The following is a 23,638-nucleotide window of genomic DNA, read 5'->3' on the forward strand; positions in this document are numbered from 1 at the left end:
TATGGGTAACGTTTTCTTTTTATTGGATTGACAGCATGCTTTAAGGCTTTCAGCTTTTGGACAGCTGCACAAAGTACTCGGCATGGACCCACTGCCCTCGAAAATGCCCAGGAAACCACGGAGTGAAACCCTTATTGACTACACAGGTAAATAGAGGCCTAAAGATGGATGCCATTCTATTGTCTTGCATTTCTGAAGGAAAACCCTGAAACATTTTTTGCTCTAGTGCAAATTCCACCCAGCACAACCTATGTGCCGCCAATGAAACGCCCCATGGAGGAGGAGGAGACCATGGACGAGAAGAATCCAAACAAGAAAAAGAAGAAATTGAATAAGAAATGTAATTATTGTTATTCAAAATTACTAATCGGATTATAATAGGGTTATAAATACACAACTTCGTAGAGGCACAGTTTTAACAGTTACAGAACAACATTTTATGAAATTTAGTGTTAATGAAAAGCCATTAAGAATATTGGCTTTTTTAAATTCCTATAATATAGTAACTACTTTTTTTTTACCTTGTAGCCCCAGAAGAGAAGGCCGAACCACCGCAGGCAATGAACGCCCTGATGCGTCTCAACCAGCTGAAACCAGGGCTACAATATAAACTTATCTCTCAGACTGGACCGGTCCATGTGCCGGTGTTCACCATGGCCGTAGATGTGGAGGGAAAGACCTTTGAAGCCTCTGGGCCATCCAAACGCACTGCAAAACTACATGTAGCTGTTAAAGTACGAGCCTTGATGTATTTGGAAGAAATGCAGAACATGCAAAAAGATTAATGCAACATTTATTCAATATTCAAACGTTGAAATAAGCATTCACAGATCTTGTTGACTATGCATTCATAGCAGAAACCGTTCTGTAGTTGTATATAATTGAATTTCTTCTCCAGGTCTTGCAGGATATGGGTCTGCCCACCGGAGAGCAGCCGAAGATAGCTGAATTAGTGAAGCAAGATGAGATAATGAGCACACAAGAGACTGTACAGCCTCCAGTGACCCAAATGGAGCCAGAGCCCATACCTTCAACACCAACTAACATGGACAATACCACCGATGAGGTATCAAAGATTATCTTGCATCAATATGTTACAGTACAAAGCTGCGAGAATGGCTTTCATAGATATAAAATGTGCAGTTCTTACATTTTGCAGTACATTTAATTGTCATTATGCAGTATTTGACCTGTAGTCTCTTTGGAGAATTAATTGTGCAATTGTCAAATATGGAGCTTTGGTTCTAATTTTCCACATTCTTGCATTGGATGTCTCCTGAGTAATGATATCTTTATCCACATTACACATGCAGAAAAAACAAAGCTAACATACTGTAGTGTAAGGATGGGCATTGAGTCATTTTGTAGTCAAAAAGAGTAATCGATTACTCGTGAATAATACAAATGTAGCCCAAGTTAAGTGACATGAGTGACATTTAAATTTTGTCTTCACTTTACCAAGAACGGTTTCAAAATAAGCTATTTTGAAAAATGCTTTTCTTTTTGGGAAATGTTGATCTAAACAATATGCATTAATAAAAATGAAGATGGAGAAAAAGATTTAAAATTAGACTGCCGGGTACGGCACGGGACCCATCTTTATGGCGGTAGCCCGTGAAAGGAACAGTGGCGTGCTCCTTCCCTCCGTAGTGCTAGGGTCTTTCTCCTTGGGCAAGAGAGAACAACCCTCAAGCCCCCCTTGCTAGGGTCACAGCTATAAAGATTTTTCCACCGCTCTGTAAGAACCCAGAGTTTAATAGATCCCTTTTTTACCTCTTTACTATGATAAGAATTAGGAAAAAGAGGCGACTCGTTTGCTGTGAGTTGCAACCAGTGTCGGGGGAGGAAGAGATCCTGGTCCCTGAGAAATGCGGGTTGCTGCGGACTCCGTTATTTCAACATGGTACTTTGACTCCTACTTCACCTTGACGGGAGGTTGGAATGGCTCGATTCAATCAATCGACTGGTCAAGACTTGCCCTGGGACTGCTCTGTGTAGGGTAACTGAGCATCAAATATTTCTCAGACTCCCAGTAGGCATTGGCTAAGAGTCAATCAAGTAAATTGAGCAACTTGTTGCTCAGTTTGCTTGAGTATATCATCCTTATATCCCTGATGCATAATCTGCAGGAGATCCGTGGTGCTGTGCATCCCTCTTTTGGACTCCAAGGTGTATGGGGAGCAGAGATGATGAAACTGAAAAGCTAAAACACACCTCAAAGCGTTTTTTGGACATGGACACTGATAATACTAATAATGATGACTGGCCAAAATGTATCATTATCTAAGCTGCTGCTCCAGACTTTCCAGTCAGCAAGCTTTCCCCGTTTGCTATACCAAAGGGTAATGCAGGTACAGTAAAAGAGAAAAGGCTTCAATCTGGTCACATTCTTGGGAAGTGCAGTAAAAAGGCCAATGCTGAAAACTTACTACATGCCATCACATTAGCTGGAGTACAGATAAAGACCTTCCCTCATCCAACTCTGAATTACAGTAAAGGAGTAATCCGCATTAGAGAGCTGGAAGACGTGGATGAAGAAATAACACGTGAAATCAAGACTCAAGGAGTAACAAATGTTAAAATGATAATAATCAAAGAGAGAAGAGTGAACAATCAAAACTTATATGCACATCCTCACTTTTGAAGAGCACCTATTATGGTTTTTAAACATGCCTAATTTAGTTTTAAAGGTCTCACAATAGATTTACATGCATCCTAGCTCAAAAAACACTTTCATTTGCTCATAATTTAAATTGCAGCATTACCTTTTTTTCCCCAGTGTCAAAAAAAAACAACTCTCTCAATGATCCGTTCTAAAGCATTCATTCTAAACTCCTCCTTTCAGAGACCCTACTCTGCTCTGATTGGTCAGATGTCCCAGTCTGTTGTGATTGGTCTACCGCTTGGTGTATGTTTGAGGGCGGGTCAAAGCTGTTCGCAAGCAGCCAATGAAGACCAGAGGCAGGGTTACTAAATTACGTAGGTTAGTACAGGAAGGAAGTCTGTTTCAGGTGTTCAGAATCTGTTCTTTTGGGAGTCAGTAACTCCATTTGTATTGCACTTTGATTTTTTTTAAACTTTGCAGACTATATTACATTCACAAACAGCTATATAACTACGTGAAAGGTAATATTTGAAAAACCATAATAGGTGCTCTTTAATAAACAAACTGGATACCTAAGTGGACTTATTTGTACCCAACCCTCTGCGGTGTTTCAACTGTCAAAGTTATGGACATGGATCCAATGGCTGCATCAACAAACATACATGTTGCAACCGTGGGGAGGAGGGCCACGACAAAGAGGGTTGTGAAAAACCACCTAAATGTTGTAACTGCTCTGGTGACCACTCAGCTGCATCAACAGTGTCCCATGTGGATCAAAGAAAAAGAAATACAGAAGATCTGATGCACTAAGAGAATCTGTTATCTTGAAGCAAAGAAAATGGTGGCTGCTGTCCCTGTGTTTACTCTGAATAAAACCTTCGCCTCTGCTGCAAAAAAAGGCTGTGAACAATAGATTGCCAGACAGATATTACCTGGATGCACAAAGATAAACCCCAAACTATAAGTTATAGTAATACTCCACGAAAGACTAAGAATACAGGAAGTCCTAGTGAAACTCCTCTCACCTGCTTGGCATTAAGCAGAAGTCATACCCAAAGCCAGGAAAAAAACATCGTGATACCATAAATTATCGCCCTAAAGCCTTAACCAGCTGCTTATGTAAAACAATGGAGAGGATGGTCAATGATTGCCTGGTCTGGGTACTGGAATCTGAACATCACATAAGTAATGCCCAATGTGGTTTCAGGAAAGGTTGAAGCACTACAGCTCATCTTATTTGTCTTGAAAGCTATATTTATGAGGCTTTTATTAAAAGGAGCATGTTGTAGCTGTCTTTGATGTGGAGAAAGCCTATGACGTGGAAACCGGGCATTTTAAAGAATCTGGATCGAATAAATTTTAGAGGTCACCTGCCAACCTTCATTAAACAAGTCTGTTTGATTAAAAAAAAATCAGGGTAAAGATTGCAAACACCTGGTCCAAATATTTTAAAGGTTTTATCCAAAACCAAATGGGGAGCAGACAGTTCAACTCTTATGAATCTGTACAGAACCTGGATTCGCTCAAAGCTGGACTATGGGAGCATCATTTATGGATCAGCCAGGAGTTCATATATATATACGACTTATACTGTTCACCACCAAGGTGACCAAGACTGGCCTTGGAAGCTTACAGAACATCACCAATTCAAAGTTTATATGTGGGAGCCAATGAACCTTCCTTGGAAATCAGACGGCTAAAGCTGACCCTACAATGTGCAATCAAACTGAAAACAAATTAACAAAATCCAGCCTATCCAGTAGTTTTCTCAACTCAACGTTCAATACTATATGAAAGAAAACAATGTCACATTTGGCCTACGTGTAAAATCCCATCTGGAGAATCTGAAAGTGGATCAGGAGCAGACACATTTTTGTGAACACCCCCCCCATGGGATCTCAAAAAGCCCAAAATCCATCTGGATTTAAAGAGAAACAGAAAATCGAGAACTCATCCAAATACATTTTTCCAACAATTCCTGGATATAAGAGCAGTGTTCCCACAACATATCCCTATATATACAGATGGATCCAAATATGGAAATCAGTTTTTACAGCAGCCTTTGCACCAAGTCAACTGCGTCAAGGCATCCGCATCCCTGACCAAAGTTCAGTTTTTACTGCAGAGGCAAATGCTTTTACTAGTTCATTGAGACTGTTCCACAGAAAACCTTTTTAATGATAAATGGTAAATGGTCTGCACTTGTATAGCATAACCTTAACGGCATTCAAAGCTGTGACTCATTCATACCCCAATGGCGGCAGAGGTGCTATGCAAGGCACTAGCCTGCCATTGGGAGCAACCTGGGGTTCAGTGTCTTGCCCAAGGACAATTCGGCGTGTGGGCCGGGATTCGAACCGCCAAACCTGCGATTAGTGGCCGACATGCTCGACCAACTGAGCCACAGCCTTAACTGATTCTAAATCATGTCTGGAAGCATTGGAGTCTATAAGAACCGATCACCCAACAATCATGAAGATTTTAAACCAAGTGTCATCTCTGAAATCAAATAATTTTTGTGTTTTCTGCTGTGTATCTGGCCATGCAGGAATCTCTGGAAATGAACAAGCAGATAGAGCTGCCAAAGAAGCATTATCCTCAGAACCAGTCAAATGCTCCATTCCATTCATAGACCTAAAACCAGCATTAAACGTATACACTAAAAACAAATGGCAGTCAGAATGGCGTCAATGTTTAACCAACAAATTGTTGGGACAAGACACCTATTCCCTTCTAACTATCTGGAGTAAATTCAGCAAAGTGCCCATCCTGTCAGAGCCCACTATCCTTTAAATATGTCTTACTGGACTGTAACGCTTCTACACACTTGAGGAACCTGTATTCTGTTGACACTTTTGAAAAGGTTTTTAACCAAGTAAATCCAAATTTAGTTTTAAGGTTTAGAAAATATCTTAAACACTCACCTGGAGTTTACATACAAACCAAATCTGATGGCATTGGACTAATGCACATTTAAACTCATATATTCTTAATGTCACATGTTGTTATTCAGAAAAACAAGAGGTGAAAAGTTTCCTTTTTTTTTAAAATGTGTTCTGCCCATGTTAAGCGCTTTAACGCACATACACATGCTGGTCTGATAAGCTTCTGAGTTTCTCGTACCGCTTCATTTTCTTCCACCGCAATGTAAAAGATGATCCTTGATCCTTGTCCGTTGATTTGCATGACTCAAACAAGAACTGAATACTACAAGTATTGCTTCACGTGACTTCACAGTTGTCCAAAGATGCCATCATTTTTCCTTCTTTAATCCAACACCTCGACGTAAAATATCCACAGCGCCCCCAGTGGACTTAATTGCAACTGCCTGATTTGGTGAGAGATTCAGAGATGGACCGTATAATTCAGCGTTACTCACAGCAGGCATATGCACAAAGGAAAATCAATTTGCGATCTTCGTGTAGTGTCTTTAATAGTCAACTTGCTGGTGCAGAACGATTAAATGATTAGTCGATTACTCGCCCCTACTGTAGTGTAATTTAAACTTAATTATTTTGACTAGATATTGAAGCAAAAATATAAACAAAATAAAACCTTTCTGAGTGTTTAGAACCGTGATGTGAAGCAGAACGGTCTTGAATCATTGAGTTTATTTAGCATAAATGGCCGGCTGATTGTACATTTATCCTGCTGTTTGCTCATGGCTACTTACCAAAGCATAAATGATCAAGCATAAATTGTGACGTGTAAAATATTTAAAAAAATTGGTTTCCTAAGACAACAATCAATTACAGTGTTTGCTGGGCATTATACAAAGAGATTTGATCTTACAGATTTTGACCAATCAGAATGTAGTATTGAATTAATATTTGTCCAATCAGGATGATCAATCAGTATCAAGTTAAAAGTATTGTTCAGGCTAATAACAGTTTGTGTTTGCATTCCTTTGCTCTTTCAGAGTGCTCGACAACAGGGCCCCATCCTCACCAAACATGGAAAGAACCCTGTTATGGAGCTGAATGAAAAACGCAGAGGACTGAAGTACGAGCTCATCTCCGAAACTGGCGGAAGCCACGACAAACGCTTTGTCATGGAGGTGAGGCCACGTGTGTCTACAGCTTTCACTCATTCCTGTGATTCATTCTAGGCAGAGACAGTTGCCCAAGGATGGGTCTTCTCTATTTAATTAGGTTTAATTCTTGTCTGTTCTAGGTGGAGATCGATGGACAGAAGTTTCAAGGTACAGGATCCAATAAGAAGGTCTCAAAAGCGTATGCAGCTCTTGCTGCTCTTGATAAACTGTTCCCAGAAGGCTCCAGTCCAGAACCAAACAAGAAGAAGAAAATGGCTCCAATGGTACAACTGCTACTCTGCCTCGTTTTCAATTTATCAAGTGATCATCAAACATTTAACTGAGTTTGCAGTGTACAGAAGCCTAGTTTGCTACTACCTCTTATATACGATCGTATGTGTCATTTGTTCTTTAGTGACTACTCTTTAAAGAGTTAACTTATGTCTAATTTGTTTTCTTTAGCACAACACTGGGTTTGGGATGGTTGGTGGGTCACCTGCTGATCTCACAGCCAATCCCAGGGGCAGAGGAAGAGGGCGTGGCAGGGGGCGTGGCAGAGGATTCAACAATGGTGGAGGATTTAATCAAGGTACAACTCTTTCTGCTTTGAACTGGTGGTAGTTATCTTAACTGATCATTAAATGGCAGTTAACATGAAAGCACAACTCTTAGCATGAAGGAACGTTAGCATAAAATTGTTGCAGGTTGCTTTCAGAGGTAAAGTACAGCTGTAGAAAACCATTTACATATTTGCACCACTGGGTCAAAAAGCTTTTTCAGATTCATCAAGATCTTCATTTGAATGATATAGTTTCTTAAATCCCAAGATCGATATTTCATTCCCTACCATGTGTGTAAATCACTTGCCTATGTGGCCACATTTTGTGCTATGTGACTAAAAATGATCTCTGATTGCCATTAATGCCACTCAATCACTGGTGAATGAAATCTGAAATATTTCCAGCCAGTGGCTAAAGAAGTTTAGCACGGAGATCTTTTCACTGCATGTTAAGAGTTTGTAATGTGTCCAAAGAAGAGATCCACATGATGCATATGTCTCTAATACACTGTCTGTTCTTTACAGTAATTTGTTCATCAAAAATAGAACATTTAATTCTAATCGCATGGAGCACAGATGCGGTAAAGACGCCATTCAACTCCACTCATTAATGTGCGCTTAACAAACACTTCTGTGAGACGCTCGCTGAACTGCCACTGTTCTTAAAGAGACAGTACTGGTTTAGCACTTGTTTTGCATATCAATGTTAATACGTAAATAATAGTACAAATTATGCATATAACATGCTTTATAAAATATGCAATTTCAAGACATCATATTTATTGATGAAATGCATTGATTTGTCCATTTTTAAAAAGCTAAACTGGAAGGATTGTGTGTATTTTTAATGATCTGTACTGAGATGTATTACTATTGAGACTGTGCCTTCAATGCAATCAACTGAATCTTTGTAAAGGTGTGAACCAAACCAGTACAATCAGAATAACAGAGGGACGGTGTGATCACACATCTGTTCATTTAACCAGAATAACAAAGGGTCAGATTCAAGGGAAACCATTGGCTGATCTTAACCGTACTGGATCTCTTCAGGTATTAAGTTCTGAAACACAGACAGAACTTTGGGTTAAGATTCAGAAGAGCTATGCTACACGATCGTCATCAATCTTTCTCACGAGCACTTGGCCTGGCTTACTCTTCTTTGTGTTAGAAGAGCTCTGATACATTGGCGAGCCACTTTAAATGGCGCTTATTTAACCTTAACGGTATTCAAAGCGCTTTACACTGTGACTCATTCACCCATACACTCCCACACCAATGCAAGGTGCTAGCCTGGAGCAACTTGGGGTTCAGTGTCTTGCCCAAGGACACTTTGGCAGGTGGAGTCGTGTGGGCCAGTAATCGAACTGCCAACCCTGCGATTAGCAGACAACCCGCTCTACCACCTGAGCCACAGCAGCCCTTTAATATCTGGTTATCCAAATACAAGAAGATCTAACAAACGCTACAACTCAAATGATTAAAATAAATATATTTTAGTAATGTTCCCAGACAGATGGTCCCTTGTATAATTAATTTAGCTGAGAGAGAATTTCTTTTATATGTAAGCAAAATTGACATTTTAGCTGAAATATACCCTTAAGAATCAAATCAAAAGCTTGTGACTCGAAATCGAATATGGAAATCCGTATCAAATGAGCTGTTCAGCCGTGACGCCAATTTCTTGGCAAACCCGGAAGACGTTTTGATTTACTACATAAATTACACACTGTCATACCTCAAATGTGAATTTTGAAGCTTACTGCCTTGTGGCTTAAATTCACGTTTGAGGGATGAAATTGTGTAATTTATGTTGTAATACAAAACGTCCACGTATCATCAAGCAATGTTGACCACAGACCTTATTTTACACCAGTTCATAAACCCCATTATAGAAACCCAGAGGGAACCCATGGTGAATTAGACTTCCAGGTTTTTGGACTACAAGCTGAACGGCTGTATATTCAGTTCAGATATTTGAGCATATATATTCTCATATATTCTTTCTTGTCCCCCATCAGGTGGATATGGATCATATGGATACGGAAACAACAACAACTCTGGCTACAGTGAGTATTTTCCTCTTTCTCACTGGGTCTTTTGATCCTCTTAATTTACTGTTAGACACGGCTTCGGTTTCATTAAGGTTAATTTCATGTCAAGTTTTTTTCATGTTCAGGATGACTTAAATCTTGGCCCACCTGTTCAATGTTCTGTGCTGTCTGAATGTCTCTACTGTGAATTTACCACTGGGTCTAATTAAACAAAGCTGCATTGGATGTTTGTAGGTCATGGATCCATGTCTTTGTGGTGTGCACTATTTTCCTTTTTGATTTTACATTTCTCTGCTTTGTTGAGCCATGGGACGCAAACTTTCCTTGGCGAAAAACGCGAAAATGCAAAAATGTTCCAAACACGCCAACGCCATTTTCTGAGGAAAGACTTTCTTCAGGGTGACCGGAGCAGAGAAATATAAAAAAATATATATATATATATATACAAAACAATTGTTTGATTCGCCTTGATAACTGATCGACACCATGCCCAGTGACCTATGTCATGGCATGCTAAATTGATGCCAACACAGAAGACGACTAATTCTGTGTTTCTCTGCTCTGTCTCACCCTTTAGGTGACTTTGTCTCAGACTGCTATGGGTACCATGAGTTTGCGACATAAACAGTCCAATGTTTTCAATAAGCACGCAAAAACATAACGCAAAATAGAGACCCAGGGATAAACACTTGGTTCCCCTCATTATGAACCCATTTCCTTCGATCTCAACTCACCTGCACCCAACAATCAACTAACACAGTGGATGTGAAGGGAAGAATGCTGCCTTCAGTTGCTGTGGAAACGAATGCAATAAGACACTCTGCTATTGGACGCTGCCCAACTCCTCACGCTGTGATCAGTGCGATTTAAGCAATCTGATTGGCTGTCACAATAGTGGACTGATGGCAGACTGAAAATGCGTAATAACTTTCTTCACCTCAACGCTGAAATCACTGTATAAAGACATTTTTTTTTTTGTCTGGATTAATGTTACAAATGGATTACTTTTGGATTAGTCACTTCTATTTGTGTTGAATGGCAGTTGTTTTTAAAGAGCAGGTTTGCTAACCGGCGGTGTGAGTAGGCACAGATGTCCTGAATTCTGTGAACCAATGAACAAACGGGATCTAATTGCTGCCTTTTTAATTGTTAATTGTTTGTGGATTTTTTTTTTTTATAATTTTTTTTTTTAATAAAAGTAGTTTCTTTACAAAACTGTTAGGTCTATGTAAAGACGTTTTTCTTATTTAATTTCTAATTTTAATATACAAACATTCAAAAGGTCTTGCATTGTGTTTGTGATTTTAGTTGGGACTTTTTCTAACATTTTTAATCAATTTATTTCTACATTTGTATCCTCCCAAAAGGCATATGGCCTCTTCAATCCGATAAAACAAATCCTTTATGTATCAGCACTATTGCTTTTTAAACAAACCTTTGGTTTTCAGAATACAGCCGTGATCAATTACTCAAGTGTCATTTTGGGCCCCTGTGGGTTTATTGAAGCTTGTGTTTTTTTGGGGGTGGTGTTATCAAATTTAGACATCTTTGCATGAGTTATAAATGGACAGGCACAAATAACATTTCAAAAATTTATCCACAATGCTCTGGCACAACTCAAAGAAATCTGCTTCACTTGGTCATTAAAGGCCAAAGTATGCTTCTGTTTTCTACGTGCCGGTATATCTTGCGTAATTGCATCATACATTCGGGCTGCTCACTTGCAGCTCAGTTTTTCTAAACACACGAATGCCCCAAGTGAACTTCGGTTTAGATGCAAACTCTTGTAGTATGCATCATTCAGTGCTCAATCACTCTACTTCTGAAATTTACGGCACGCGTCCTGTACGCAGATGCCTTGCATCTTTGTGCACCGTCACGCAAAACAGTCGTAGAGCGCGTGCAGTGAATGCATCCGCAATGGCTCGCATTCAAAAAGTATGCTTTAAAAAGGCTGAAGTGCTTGAGTGTGTGCAAGATGGAAAGCACTCTGCTGATGACCAAACTTGTGTCGAGCAGCCTGTAGTCAGAAGCCTAGCATTCGCATCTAACTGAAGTATACTTTGGGCTTAACAGACATTGGTGCAGGAAAAAAAAACAGTTGTAGCGAATACATCCCTTTGGACTCACGTTCAAAAGACAATACTTAAGGCTAAAGTGCTTCACTGTGTGCTAGATGGAAAGACACACGGATAGACCGTGTACCTTAGCCTTTACTGTGCTGTTGGTTTCAGAAACCACTTAAAGGACTTTTTGCGAACTTCCGCCAGACTTGGCTGCTGAATAAGGCCGAGAACATCCCCTCGACTATACACCCTCTTTCCAAAACCCAACCCTATAAAGATGTTTCAGCCAACGTGACGTCAGCAAGCTTGAATATGCAAAATGGTGGACAGGCATGGACGTTTCTGATTGGCTAAGAAAGGGTGGGTCGTTCCCCTGACTCACTGTAATGCGTGTGATTTCTCAATAAGCTTGTTTTACATTTTCTGTGTGGTATTGAACAGCTTTTTATTTTTACAGCGCTTTGAATAAAAATGTGACCGTGAGCATTTTGTCATTTTCCACAGCCATTTATCGATGTGTATTTTGTACGAATGTGGGAAAATGTTTGGGCTCTTAATCCATTAAAACACACTGTATGTCCACGCATCAAGATTTTTCTGAATGAATTTAGGAATTTGGCTTTTCATTTGTTGTGCGTTGGGTTGTATACCCTCTGTACACAGTTAAAACTTCATATATTCATAATTCCTCTAGATTTCTATAATAACGGAGGGTCCAATGGAGGTTCAGTAACCTCAGCTCCTGGAACAACAAGTCCAGCCACAAACACCTCCACTGGGGCAACGGCAGGAGCGGGTGGCTTCAGCTCGTATTACCAGAGTGATGGAGGCTACGCTTTCCCTGCGGCTTCAGCCAAAACGGTTGGCAAGAAGCCACCCATGCACCAGGGCAACAAGCCTCAAGGATCCGGAAATCTCACCGGTCAAGGAGGTGGTGGTGGTTGTTCCTTCGGTCAGTACGGCCAAGGCTTCGGACCGGCCAAGAAGAACTTCGGCCAGGCTCAAGGCGGCGGAGGAGGGACTGGGAACTTCAACTACAGCACGGCTTACCCCTCGCAGGTGACCGGAGGTCAAGAATACAGCTATGAAGGTGAGAAGAACACCATTTGCAATTATAGTCCTCAGACGTAAGTCCAAATAATGAGGTTTGCTGTTTAAATGGGTGTTTCTTTCAATAAAGCAGGAGTTCTTGACGTCTCATTTGTTTCTCTTGTAGGTTACGGCAACCAATCAAACTACAGCTCACAGGGCGGAGCCAATCAGGGCTTTGGTGGTAACGCCACCTCCTACAACAGTGGAACTGCAGGATACGGCCGTGGAGATCCCAATATGAACTACCAGTACCGATAAACCTGCATTTCCGTGCGTGTTCCTGCACCTTGATTCCCAAACAAGGAGTGTCCTATATCATTCTTCATTTGATTTATAGGGTTCTTGATTTAGGTTCCGATCACCAACGAAAAACGTGGACGTACTAAAGTGTTTCTAAACTTTGTGCTCTATAGTGTATTTCTATATTTCTTTTTAAGTTTGTTGCATTTTTTTTTTTTTTTTTTTATAGTTTCTTTAAATCTGTAAACTCCCCCAAACTACTGTCCAAAGCAAAGCTTGAGTGATTTTAAACCATTCAGAAATTTAAAAACGTGAAAGTTTCAAGCTATAAATAATACGTTTTTTTTTTATTTATTATTTAAACCACCCTTCCCCCTCCACCCCTTCCTCTAACTTCTAAGCTATTATTGACCAGCAACATTTCATGACTTTGTACGCTTTGTGTTTTCTTTCTTTTAAATTATATATGCACATGTAACATTGTTTTAAGCGGTTACGTGAATGTGAAAGTTGTGACGTGTCGGTTGTTGTTGCATTTGGCCATTTTGGGTGGGGAGCCTTTATTTTTCAGAATAATGTTTAAGAATGTGCGGTGTTTGTAATAAAAGGATTTTATTTTGGAGGACTTCCGATCTGTTTTATGCAGTCACTTTTTCCAGGTATTTTGGGTATTGCGTATGTTTAACAACCCTTTTGCTTTGCATGAGTAGGCCTAACATTTTCTTTATGACTCCAGTCGTATCAGTAACTTTATAAAAGCGGGTTCATTCTACATGGAGAGGGTCCCCTCATGGGGGTGGCCATGTTGGAATCACATAACCACTCACATTCAATTGAAGACTCCTGTCGTATCTGTAACCGTATAAAAGCGGGTTCATTCTACATGGAGAGGGTCCCCTCATGGGGGCGGCCATGTTGGAATCGCTTGACCACTCCCATTCGAATGAAGACTCCAGTCGTATCTGTAACCTTATAAAAGCGGGTTCATTCTACATGGAGAGGGTCCCCTCATGGGGGTGGCCATGTTGGAATCACATAACCACTCACATTCAATTGAAGACTCCTGTCGTATCTGTAACCGTATAAAAGCGGGTTCATTCTACATGGAGAGGGTCCCCTCATGGGGGCGGCCATGTTGGAATCACATGACCAGCCGAATACTACTCGCTTAATCTCAGTAACCGTCCTGTCATTTGACACTTTCACTCAATGATTAAAGTAATCATGGCTGACTGTAAGCACTACATTTCTACAGAAGCATCTAAAACTAAAAACGATTGACTTTTAATGATGCTGCATCCAAGCCACTAGGTGTCAGTCCAAGATGAGACGGTCCAAAGTTACTGAGTGCACCTTTAATTTAGGACTCTTATGTAATTAAGCAGAGTTTGCTTTAAAGCTTTTAAAAGCACCCCCAAACCAGACTCTGACCCAACTCAGGGACACCCCCAATATAAAAAATGCCATACTTTCTTGGTAACGCTGCATAGAAATGTAATACCTTTTAGAAGCATAATTCCATTGTTTGACTTGTGTTCACCTAGTTACTCAATTACCTGTACATCCTGGATTCATCAACACTGTATTGTTGGACAGAGATTTGCATGAACATTTTACATGGTTTTATGCTCTTAAAAGCAACCAAAAAGGGTATAGGGATATAAATTAATCACATTTAGAAATATACTAAATATTTTCTGTATGAAATGACCTTCAAGGACTGCTTAGCCCTGGTTGAAACATTGGTAATAAGTAAATTTGACATTTTTCGTTCCTCCTTACAATGGGCCAGTTTTTGGAGGGTTTAAATGCAGAAATGTGAGGCTTATAAATATGTTGATGAACTAATTAGTTCTGCCAAAACTTGTGTATTATGTGAGCTGTAATTTTTTGTCAGCCGTTTTAGCGCTTGTTTACATGGCAACAAAGTTGTAAAATTGGATATAACTTTACACAGAAAAGACTAGTAAGCGATTTTATCACACTAAAATCATATTAATACACATATTGTTTATGTCTTGTGGCTATACTTTTGAAACTGAGTATTTTAATGTTTACGAATTGGTACCATACACTTCCATTGTAGCCCTGCTGAAAAATCCAGCTTAAACCAGCCTAAGATGGTCAGGCTGGTTTTGGCTGGTCTCCCAGCCTGGTCATAGCTGGTTTATCAGGCTGGTTTTAGAGGGGTTTTGAACACTTTTTTGGCTGGTCTTAGTTGGTCAGGCTGGTCTTAGCTGGTCAGGCTGGTTTTAGCTGGTCAGTGTTGGTTTTAGCTGGTCTTAGCTGGTCAGACTGGTTTTAGCTGGTCAGTGTTGGTTTTCCCAGCTAGCCAAATTACGTGACCATTATGTAACGGCAACGTAATCACATTACGAATCTTTCGTCGTGGCAACGTAAGTGGTTACGTCGTGACAACCGGAAAAGTGAAATTCCTGGATTCGTCGCCACAACGTAACTTTGTGCCGATGCCTGTTTGTCGTAGCAACGTTGTGGCAACGTCGTGAATCAATAGTTGTGTGTTGGTAACCAGTTGGTAATTTTAATCTTAATATTATATGGGCGGACTTGCAGTACCAATCTAATTTCTGTCCTCATTTGCCATCTTTTGGGCAAATGAGTCTTTTTCAAAATATACAAAAAATATATTTGCTAAAATATTTGTCTTAATACATCTACAAATACATTTTTTGGGCATTTTTGAAAATATATTTTAAAGGCATTTAAAAATATATTTTGCCCTCCATATATTTCAATACAAGAAAATACACACATGTAAGATTTGAAGAAAATCTTTATATGATGTCTGAAATGTGAACATGTATGTAACACATTTGAATAAAAATCAAGCAACGAACACACTTAAAATTTCTAAAAATTAACTTTTTTTCAAGCCATCTCAGTTCCCCCATCTTAGAATTCACTGCAAACCCCAAAGCTCCTCTGGACACATTGGGAAACTTCTTCACTGCCACTGTAAGAGACAAAAATCACAGCTATATTTTAAAGGGATGGTTCACCCAAAAATGAAAATTCTGTCATTAATTACTCGTCCTCGTGTTATTCCAAACCCATAAAACTTTCGTTCATCTTCGAAACACAAATTAAGATATTTTAATGAAATTTGAGAGATTTCTGTCCCTTCATTGACAGTCCACGCCAATTTAACTACCAATTTAAGGCTTCAAAAAGTTAATTCATAAAAAATAAAAAAAATCTTCATTTGTGTTTTTGAAGATGAACTAAAGTCTTACAGGTTTGGAACAACATGAGGGTAAATTATGAAATTGTTTTAATTTTTTGGTTGAATTAATCCTTTAACTGAATTTTTCTAGTAAATTTTCCTTTCACCAACTCTGTATCCAAAAACTATACAGTATTCGAAAAAAAGTATGCCAACATGGTAGTATGTCCGAATTCATAGTATTTAAAAAAAATAAATAAAAAGTCAAAATTTTATTCATATAGAACATTTTTAACTCTTTCCCCGCCAAACACGGAATTTTCCGGGTTTCTGTGTTTTAGGTGTTATACGGTAAGGAAGACCCCTCCGCATGTTTTGAAAGAGTACGCAACTCTTTGATCAAAGAAACAGACTGCGATCGTCTCAAACATGAAGAAATGGAGTATTGAGAAGCTCAAAATATCAGACATAAACATGCCTTATTCTCAGCTTTTTGTCTGAAATGTTGTTTTTGACAAAACCTACCTCTGTTCAAGTCGCAATAAAAAAAGAACAAATGAAGATAAAATAAAATCGTTTTTTTTGCCTAAAAGCAGAGGCTCAGATCTTTATTGTGATATATAGCATCTTCATATATTCATGGAAGAAAATATTCTGCGGGCCATTAAAGTTTAGCGAAAATCGTCAAAAACCCTGGCGGTGGCTGGCAACTTTTTTTTTAAAAACGCTGGCGGGGAAAGAGTTAATGGTTGTGAAGTAAATTCAAATACAAATGTAGTACCTACTCAAACAGTATGACGCACAGCAACTCTTGACTTACCATATATTGCTGCCATGGTGTCCTTGTCAAGGGCATTCCTTCTCTCTGCACCACAGTCAGTTTTACTCATTCCTCCTACAAAAGACAATACACGATACATGAACATTTGTATAGGGTACAGAGGGCATGCACCATTGTCTTCAAACTAGTTTTAAATTTCCAAATATTTTTGTTCACCTTAACAGTGGAACTGAAGAAAAATAACTATAGGTATGCTGGATTTGATGGATGTTTTGGACAGTAAAGAAAATAATGAAGGAGAGGTAGAATTAGCCTTTTTTAAACTACTCTGTAGTTTTTACCCAGCAACACTGCAATGACATAATTTGTGTGCGAACCTTCGGCAACAAGCAGCTGCGTAGAGCAGGCTTAAGCATTGATGCAAACCTCACAATTTTGTTGCTAGATTTAGCAACTTTTAAACTATGACCTGGCCTTCGAAACTGTTTACGTTTCAAATTGCTGTGGATCAGAATCTCCAGTGGGAAGGAGGCCATTAAAAGAACATGTACCATTGAAGTGGCTGTTTGGGTCTGCACGGCAGAAGTCCATTGATGCTTTAGAATGGTTATACCTGTGCCATGTGCTAACTCCACCTGTGGTTGTGATCACATAAAAAGAGATTTACAATATACATTATTTTCAAATAAATTATTTAAAACTCAACTTAAGTTTTTATTCAGCCATTTCATCCATCACAGAAATGCATAACAAATCTGTATGTACAGACCTAAATCCTCAGCAAAAAGTACTTCCATAATTAGCATCACTGCAACACTAATAAAAGTAAAAAAATTAAATGTTATTACAGACGGACAGTTTACAGACAGGAAGAGCTTACCTACAAACATTTACACACTTTATTAAGAATTAACAAAGCAATGACACTAATGTAACTGCACAATGTATTTTTGCAAGGTGAAAACAAAATACTTACTTTGGCAGAACCAGACAGAGAAGCCTTGGATGGAGCCTTTGGCACCTGTGAAGCAGAATATTGATAGATTAAAAACAATACACATAACACTGAGCATCATAAAATCTTTGTAGAAGTATCAGAATATCAGAACTTTGCCCAACTATATAAACATTACTGCTTGTAAGTCATGTGACTTATATTTTGATGGATGTATGATGTGAATACACCCATAAAATGCAAGTGAATATGAGTTTCATGTTCTGAAAAAGACAAAAAGCTTAATTGTAACCATAAGACTCCAGTAGTTTAATAAATGTGTTCTGAAGCAAATGTCTTCATGATTTTGGGTGAGAACAGACCAAAACATTCCTCCAAAATATACCTCTACTATAAATCTTGACATCAGCAATCAACTTCATGATCATGATTAATTAAATAACTTCCTGGTTCTACCTAGTGCTCTGTGCATGTGTTAAGCACTAGGACTGTTTGTCTACAGTGCATCCGGAAAGTATTCACAGCGCTTCACTTTTCCACATTTTATGTTATGTTACAACCTTATTACAAAATGGATTAAATTCAGTATTTTCCTAAAAAATCTGCAAACAATACCCCATAATGACAACATGAAAGAAGGTTGTTTGAAATCTTTGTAAATTTACCAAAAAGAAAAAAAGAAGAAAAAAAAAAAAATCACATGTACATAAGTATTCACAGCCTTTGCCATGACACTCAAAAGCTCAGGTGCATCCTGTTTCCACTGATCATCCTTGAGATGTTTCTACAACTTGACTGGAGTCCACCTGTGGTAAATTCAGTTGATTGGACATGATTTGGAAAGGCACACACCTGTCTATATAAGGTCCCACAGTTAACAGTGCATGTCAGAGCAAACCAAGCCATGAAGTCCAAGGAATGGCCTGTAGACATCCGAGACAGGATTGTATTGAGGCACAGATCTGGGGAAGGGTACAGAAAATCTCTGCAGCATTGAAGGTCCCAATGAGCACAGTGACCTCCATCATCTGTAAATGGAAGTTTGGAACCACCAGGACTCTTCCTAGAGATGGCTGCCCCGCCAAACTGAGCGTTCAGGGGAGAAGGGCTTTAGTCAGGGAGGTGACCAAGAACCCGATGTTCACTCTGACAGAGCTCCAGCGTTTCTCTATTGAGAGAGGAGAACCTTCCAGAAGAACAACCATCTTTGCAGCACTCCACCAATCAGGCCTGTATGGTAGAGTGGCCAGACAGAAGCCAATCCTCTGAAAAAGGCACATGACAGCCCACCTGGAGTTTGCCAAAAGGCACCTGAAAGACTCTCAGATCATGACAAACAAAATTCTCTGGTCTGATAAAACAAAGATTGAACACTTTGGCCTGAATGTCAAGGGTCATGTCTGGAGGAAACCAGGCACCGCTCATCACCTGGCCAATACCATCCCTACAGTGAAGCATGGTGGTGGCAGCATCATGCTGTGGGGATGTTTTTCAGTGACAGGAACTGGGAGACTAGTCAGCATCAAGGGAAAGATGAATGCCGCAATGTACAGATACATCCTTGATGCAGAGTGCTCTGGACCTCAGACTGGGGTGAAGGTTCATCTTCCAACAGGACAACAATGCGAAGCACACAGCCAAGATAACAAAGGAGTGGCTACGGGACAACTCTGTGAATGTCCTTGAGTGGCCCAGCCAGAGCCCAGACTTGATCCCGATTGAACATCTCTGGAGAGATCTGAAAATGGCTGTGCACCGACGCTCCCCATCCAACCTGATGGAGCTTGAGAGGTCCTGCAAAGAAGAATGGGAGAAACTGCCTAAAAATAGGTGTGCCAAGCTTGTAGTATCATACTCAAAAGACTTGATGCTGTAATTGGTGCCAAAGGTGCTTCAACAAAGTATTGAGCAAAGGCTGTGAATACTTATGTACATGTGATTTTGTTATTTTTAATTTTTAGTAAATTTGCAAAGATTTCATACAGACTTCTATCACGTTGTCACTATGGGGTATTGTTTGTAGAATTTTGAGAAAAATAATTAATTTAATCAATTTTGGAATAAGGCTGTAACATAACAAAATGTGGAATAAGTGAAGCGCTGTGAATACTTTCCAGATGCACTGTAAATGCATATACTCACCATATCTCCATCAGAAAATATCTTGCTGTTATGCTGAAGAAAAAAAGTCATACAAACTTGAAACAACACAAGGGTGAGTAAATGATGAGAGTATCTATTTTAGGTGAACTAATCTTTATCTACCACAGTCATGTTCAAATCACTAGGATGCTATGAATAATGTTCCTAACTTGTACAAGTATATTTATAATAAAAACAATAGTTAAAAATGCATAACTTACATCAAGGAAATCTTCATTTGATTCCAAAGGCTAAAATTAATACAGTAAATGGATATATGTTAGCAATAGTACTGGACAATTGTTGTTACAATATACGTTTATCTAATGATCTCAAGAAAACAGTCATTATTTTAATAGTTATGCTTCAGTATGTGACATAATAGCATGTGGCACAGACATTACATAAAAAGCAGCAAATACTTACTTTATGAGCATGTGAGATGGGAACATGAGATGGAATCTTTGACATTTGTAAGAGAGAAATTCATATATTAGAAACAAGTCACTTAATACTGTACATCAGAAAAACCTTTACAAAGCAGACTATTCCTTGTTCAGATGCAAGAACAATCAGGGACGTCACAAGCATGGTGCGGGGCCCAGTGCAAGGGCCCCGCCCCATCCATCCGTTCGTGATCATGGTCCTGAGTACAATGCACAAGTTTGTTTTGTTTTTTATCAATATCATATGTTCATAGATATGAACAACATGTAAAATGTACATCATGAACATCTGCAACAGACTCCACAAGCTATTGTAAACTGCAACAACAACAACAACAACAATAATGATAATGACAAACAAATTAATGAATTAGATTTAAATCTTATTTCAGGGACATCTGCATTTGATTTCATGGGCTGAAATAAATAGGCAGAAATATTACTACTGAGCAACCAAAAAACTCTAAAGGGCTTCAGTTTAAAAAGGCAAGGAAATGTGGAACATTGTCATTAGTCTGTGCTTTATATTATGTAAACAATTCTAACCTCCCTAAGTGGTCTATAGCCAGAAGGAGAGTTGGGATTTCTGTGAAAGTAAAATTAAATGTGAATATATTTTGAATTTTTAAAAAAAACAAACAAAACAAAACAAAAAACAGTTGAAAGACCAAACTGTGGTTAGTGTAAGCGCACACACACACAAACATATATATATATATATATATATATATACTGTATATACTGTACTAATACAATTTTATATATATATATATAAAATTGTATTAGTACAGTACTTACGTTCAAGCATTTCATTTTTCAGCCTCTCATTCTCTTTATTTAGATTCGTGTTCTCTTCTCTCGGCTGATTTATCACACGCTGTAGAATTTTTCTTTCATTCCATACCGTTAGATCATTTGGTAGGTCTGTGAGGTGTACCTTAAACATACATCATTGACTGTAAACAAGTACAATTATATGTAATTATAATTATGTAAATATATATATATGTACACACACACACACGTTCTGACCAACACTAACCTTTTTCTTAGCTGCTGGTTCCGCACTGATCTCTGCGGCCTCTATGAGATTCATTGAAGGTTTACTCTTTCTCTTCAGTGTCTGACTTGGGTAGCTGTTCTTCAGTTTCCTTAAGTTTCATTTGTAAAGTTCTTTCCCTTTCTGAGGAGGTAGAATAACGCTACATAGGCCTACTACCTATTAATTGATGTTATCTAAAATAAAAAATAACAAAATGAATAGTTTACTGATGTTTTGTTATAAATCTACAAACGGTATACAGAATAATAGATGATAATATAAGAGTATTATATTGGAAATAGCATAATAAAAATAGGCACCTGCTATCTTGATGATGGAGGCCTCATAGGCCGGCCACCCACCCCCCCTTTCGGCTCTTTGACGCCTTGGCGCAACTCCACCAAGTAAACGTAATTTTCGTCCATTCCCGCTGCGTATTCATCCTCATAACATTTTCTAATATGTTCAGTGGGCAGAATTGGGAATTTTTCATCCTCCACCCATTTAATGAACGCGAACATAATCGCCTTGTGTCTTCCAGCGTGTGGTCACTGTCGGAATTCGCGCCTCAGGCAACGGTTATTTAAAAAAAAAAAAAAGAAGATAAACGACATAATCAAGCTGCTTTTTTTAATGAACGGAAATTTTGACATTTTGTTTTCCTTTGCATTACATTATTATTATTTTTATTTTTTTTGGATTCTATAAGCATTTTATTTTTTAAATCTAATTATGTCTCTAACATCACAAGACAATGCGCATGCGCAGACTGTGCTGCGTGCGCGCATTAAAGTACGGATCCTGCAATCATTAAAGTGTATCCCTTTAAGTAAAATTTAAGTGTACATAGCAATTTTGTGCATCGTGGTTCCTTTTCAAAATGTCATATCATACAGTATACTTACTGCCTTGTTATCATTAAATGTCCTACTGTATCCCTGACAGTTAATGTCAAAGTCAACTTTGTTCCCCCACACAAAGTTAATGTGTGGGCGAATGGAAAAAATGTCAGTGGGCACTCTTACGTGTGAAGATCCTATACATTGCCTAAATTTAGGTCAGACAATAGGGGGTTAAGTTGGCCATTTTTTTACAAGTTAATACAAAGCATGACACACCTGTAGCAAATTAATATGTGGATCATATCAAGTGATAAATATATTGCAACCTTTAAGAAGCCTGTTTGATACAGAAATTGTGTATCCTGGTCTAAATAAAGTGCCTTCATAAAGTTGAATATATGTGTGTGTTGTCTTTATCCAGAGGACCTCCACATAGCATAGGAATTTGACATGTCAGGCTCCCAAATTGTGGTTTGTATTCTGTTGCAGAGGATTAAAAAATGTAATGTCCAAATAATTAATCGTCTGAGACTGTAAAGCAAACGGATACAAAACAAAGAATGCATGAAATACATTACTATTAACATTTTATTTCATATGACCCCTTTTTGCAAAATGTAACTGTCTTCCAGATGTACAACACTTGGTGTTATGCAACAGCAACAAAAACAAACAAACAAATGCAATTGCACACAAAATTACGAATATATTACGTAACTGAAACGTTCTTGGTTATCTTGCAACATTAGGAGCCGTAATGACAACGTTGTGAATTGGTAATTTAATGGTAATGAAATTACGGGCCTGCGACGTTGTAGTTACGTTACCAGTTAGTAAGTCATGAAATTACCAAAAAGTACAGAAAAATTACGTAACTGGTACTGTGTTAGCTGGTCTTAGCTGGTCTTAGTTGGTCAGGCTGGTCTTAGCTGGCCAGTGTTGGTTTTAGCTGGGAGACCAGCTTGACCAGCTAAGCCAGGCTGGGAGACCAGCTAAAGCCAGCTAAGCCAGGCTGGGAGACCAGCTTGACCAGCTAAGCCAGGCTGGGAGACCAGCTAAAACCAGCTAAGCCAGGCTGGGAGACCAGCTTGACCAGCTAAGCCAGGCTGGGAGACCAGCTAAAACCAGCTAAACCAGGCTGGGAGACCAGCTGACCACCAACTTGTCCAGGCTGGGAGACCAGCTTGACCAGCTAAGCCAGGCTGGAGACCAGCTAAAACCAGCTAAGCCAGGCTGGGAGACCAACTAAAACCAGCTACTTCCAGCTTAAACCAGCTAAGACCAGCCAACCATCTTAGGCTGGTTTTAGCTGGATTTTTCAGCACTTGCCTCACTGTAACCCAGATTTTTGCTTTTATTTTAAAAGAAATGGAGGAGCAAGTCGAAATAAAGTTTTGTCATAATTAATATTATGCCACAAATGCTGTTGATTGATCTTTACTTGTACTGAACCCGGAATATTCCTTTAAACGCAAGAAATACAGAGCCGCGGTTGAGTTTCGTTGCGCTGCTATTTTTGTTTTACGGTCAAATAATGACATGCGTTTTTGCCACTGTAATTACGGTAGCTTGTGTGACGTTATGTCCGTTTCCTCACCCG

The 23,638-nt window shown here is 39.0% G+C and overlaps 1 protein-coding gene across 2 annotated transcripts in view; it reads left to right on the plus strand.

Moving 5' to 3' along the window:
• The window catches only part of LOC127653008 (interleukin enhancer-binding factor 3 homolog), a 32,688-nt gene extending 19,399 nt beyond the window's left edge, over nt 1–13,289 (plus strand). Inside the window, exons 10-19 of one of the 2 annotated variants that reach the window (XM_052139481.1) lie at nt 35–146; nt 227–340; nt 529–734; nt 899–1,066; nt 6,525–6,662; nt 6,779–6,922; nt 7,101–7,227; nt 9,216–9,263; nt 12,009–12,404; nt 12,531–13,289. In XM_052139481.1, coding sequence (XP_051995441.1) covers nt 35–146; nt 227–340; nt 529–734; nt 899–1,066; nt 6,525–6,662; nt 6,779–6,922; nt 7,101–7,227; nt 9,216–9,263; nt 12,009–12,404; nt 12,531–12,664 — 1,587 coding nt within the window. In that variant the 3' untranslated portion in view covers nt 12,665–13,289. Of the gene's footprint in view, nt 1–34; nt 147–226; nt 341–528; nt 735–898; nt 1,067–6,524; nt 6,663–6,778; nt 6,923–7,100; nt 7,228–9,215; nt 9,264–9,825; nt 11,962–12,008; nt 12,405–12,530 lie in introns of those variants that run through there. The other variant, XM_052139482.1, reaches the window with a different exon arrangement.
• Nucleotides 13,290–23,638: the final 10,349 nt, after the last annotated feature.

This window comes from Xyrauchen texanus, chromosome 12 (genome assembly GCF_025860055.1).
Source record: "Xyrauchen texanus isolate HMW12.3.18 chromosome 12, RBS_HiC_50CHRs, whole genome shotgun sequence".
Taxonomy (NCBI): Eukaryota; Metazoa; Chordata; class Actinopteri; order Cypriniformes; family Catostomidae; genus Xyrauchen; species Xyrauchen texanus.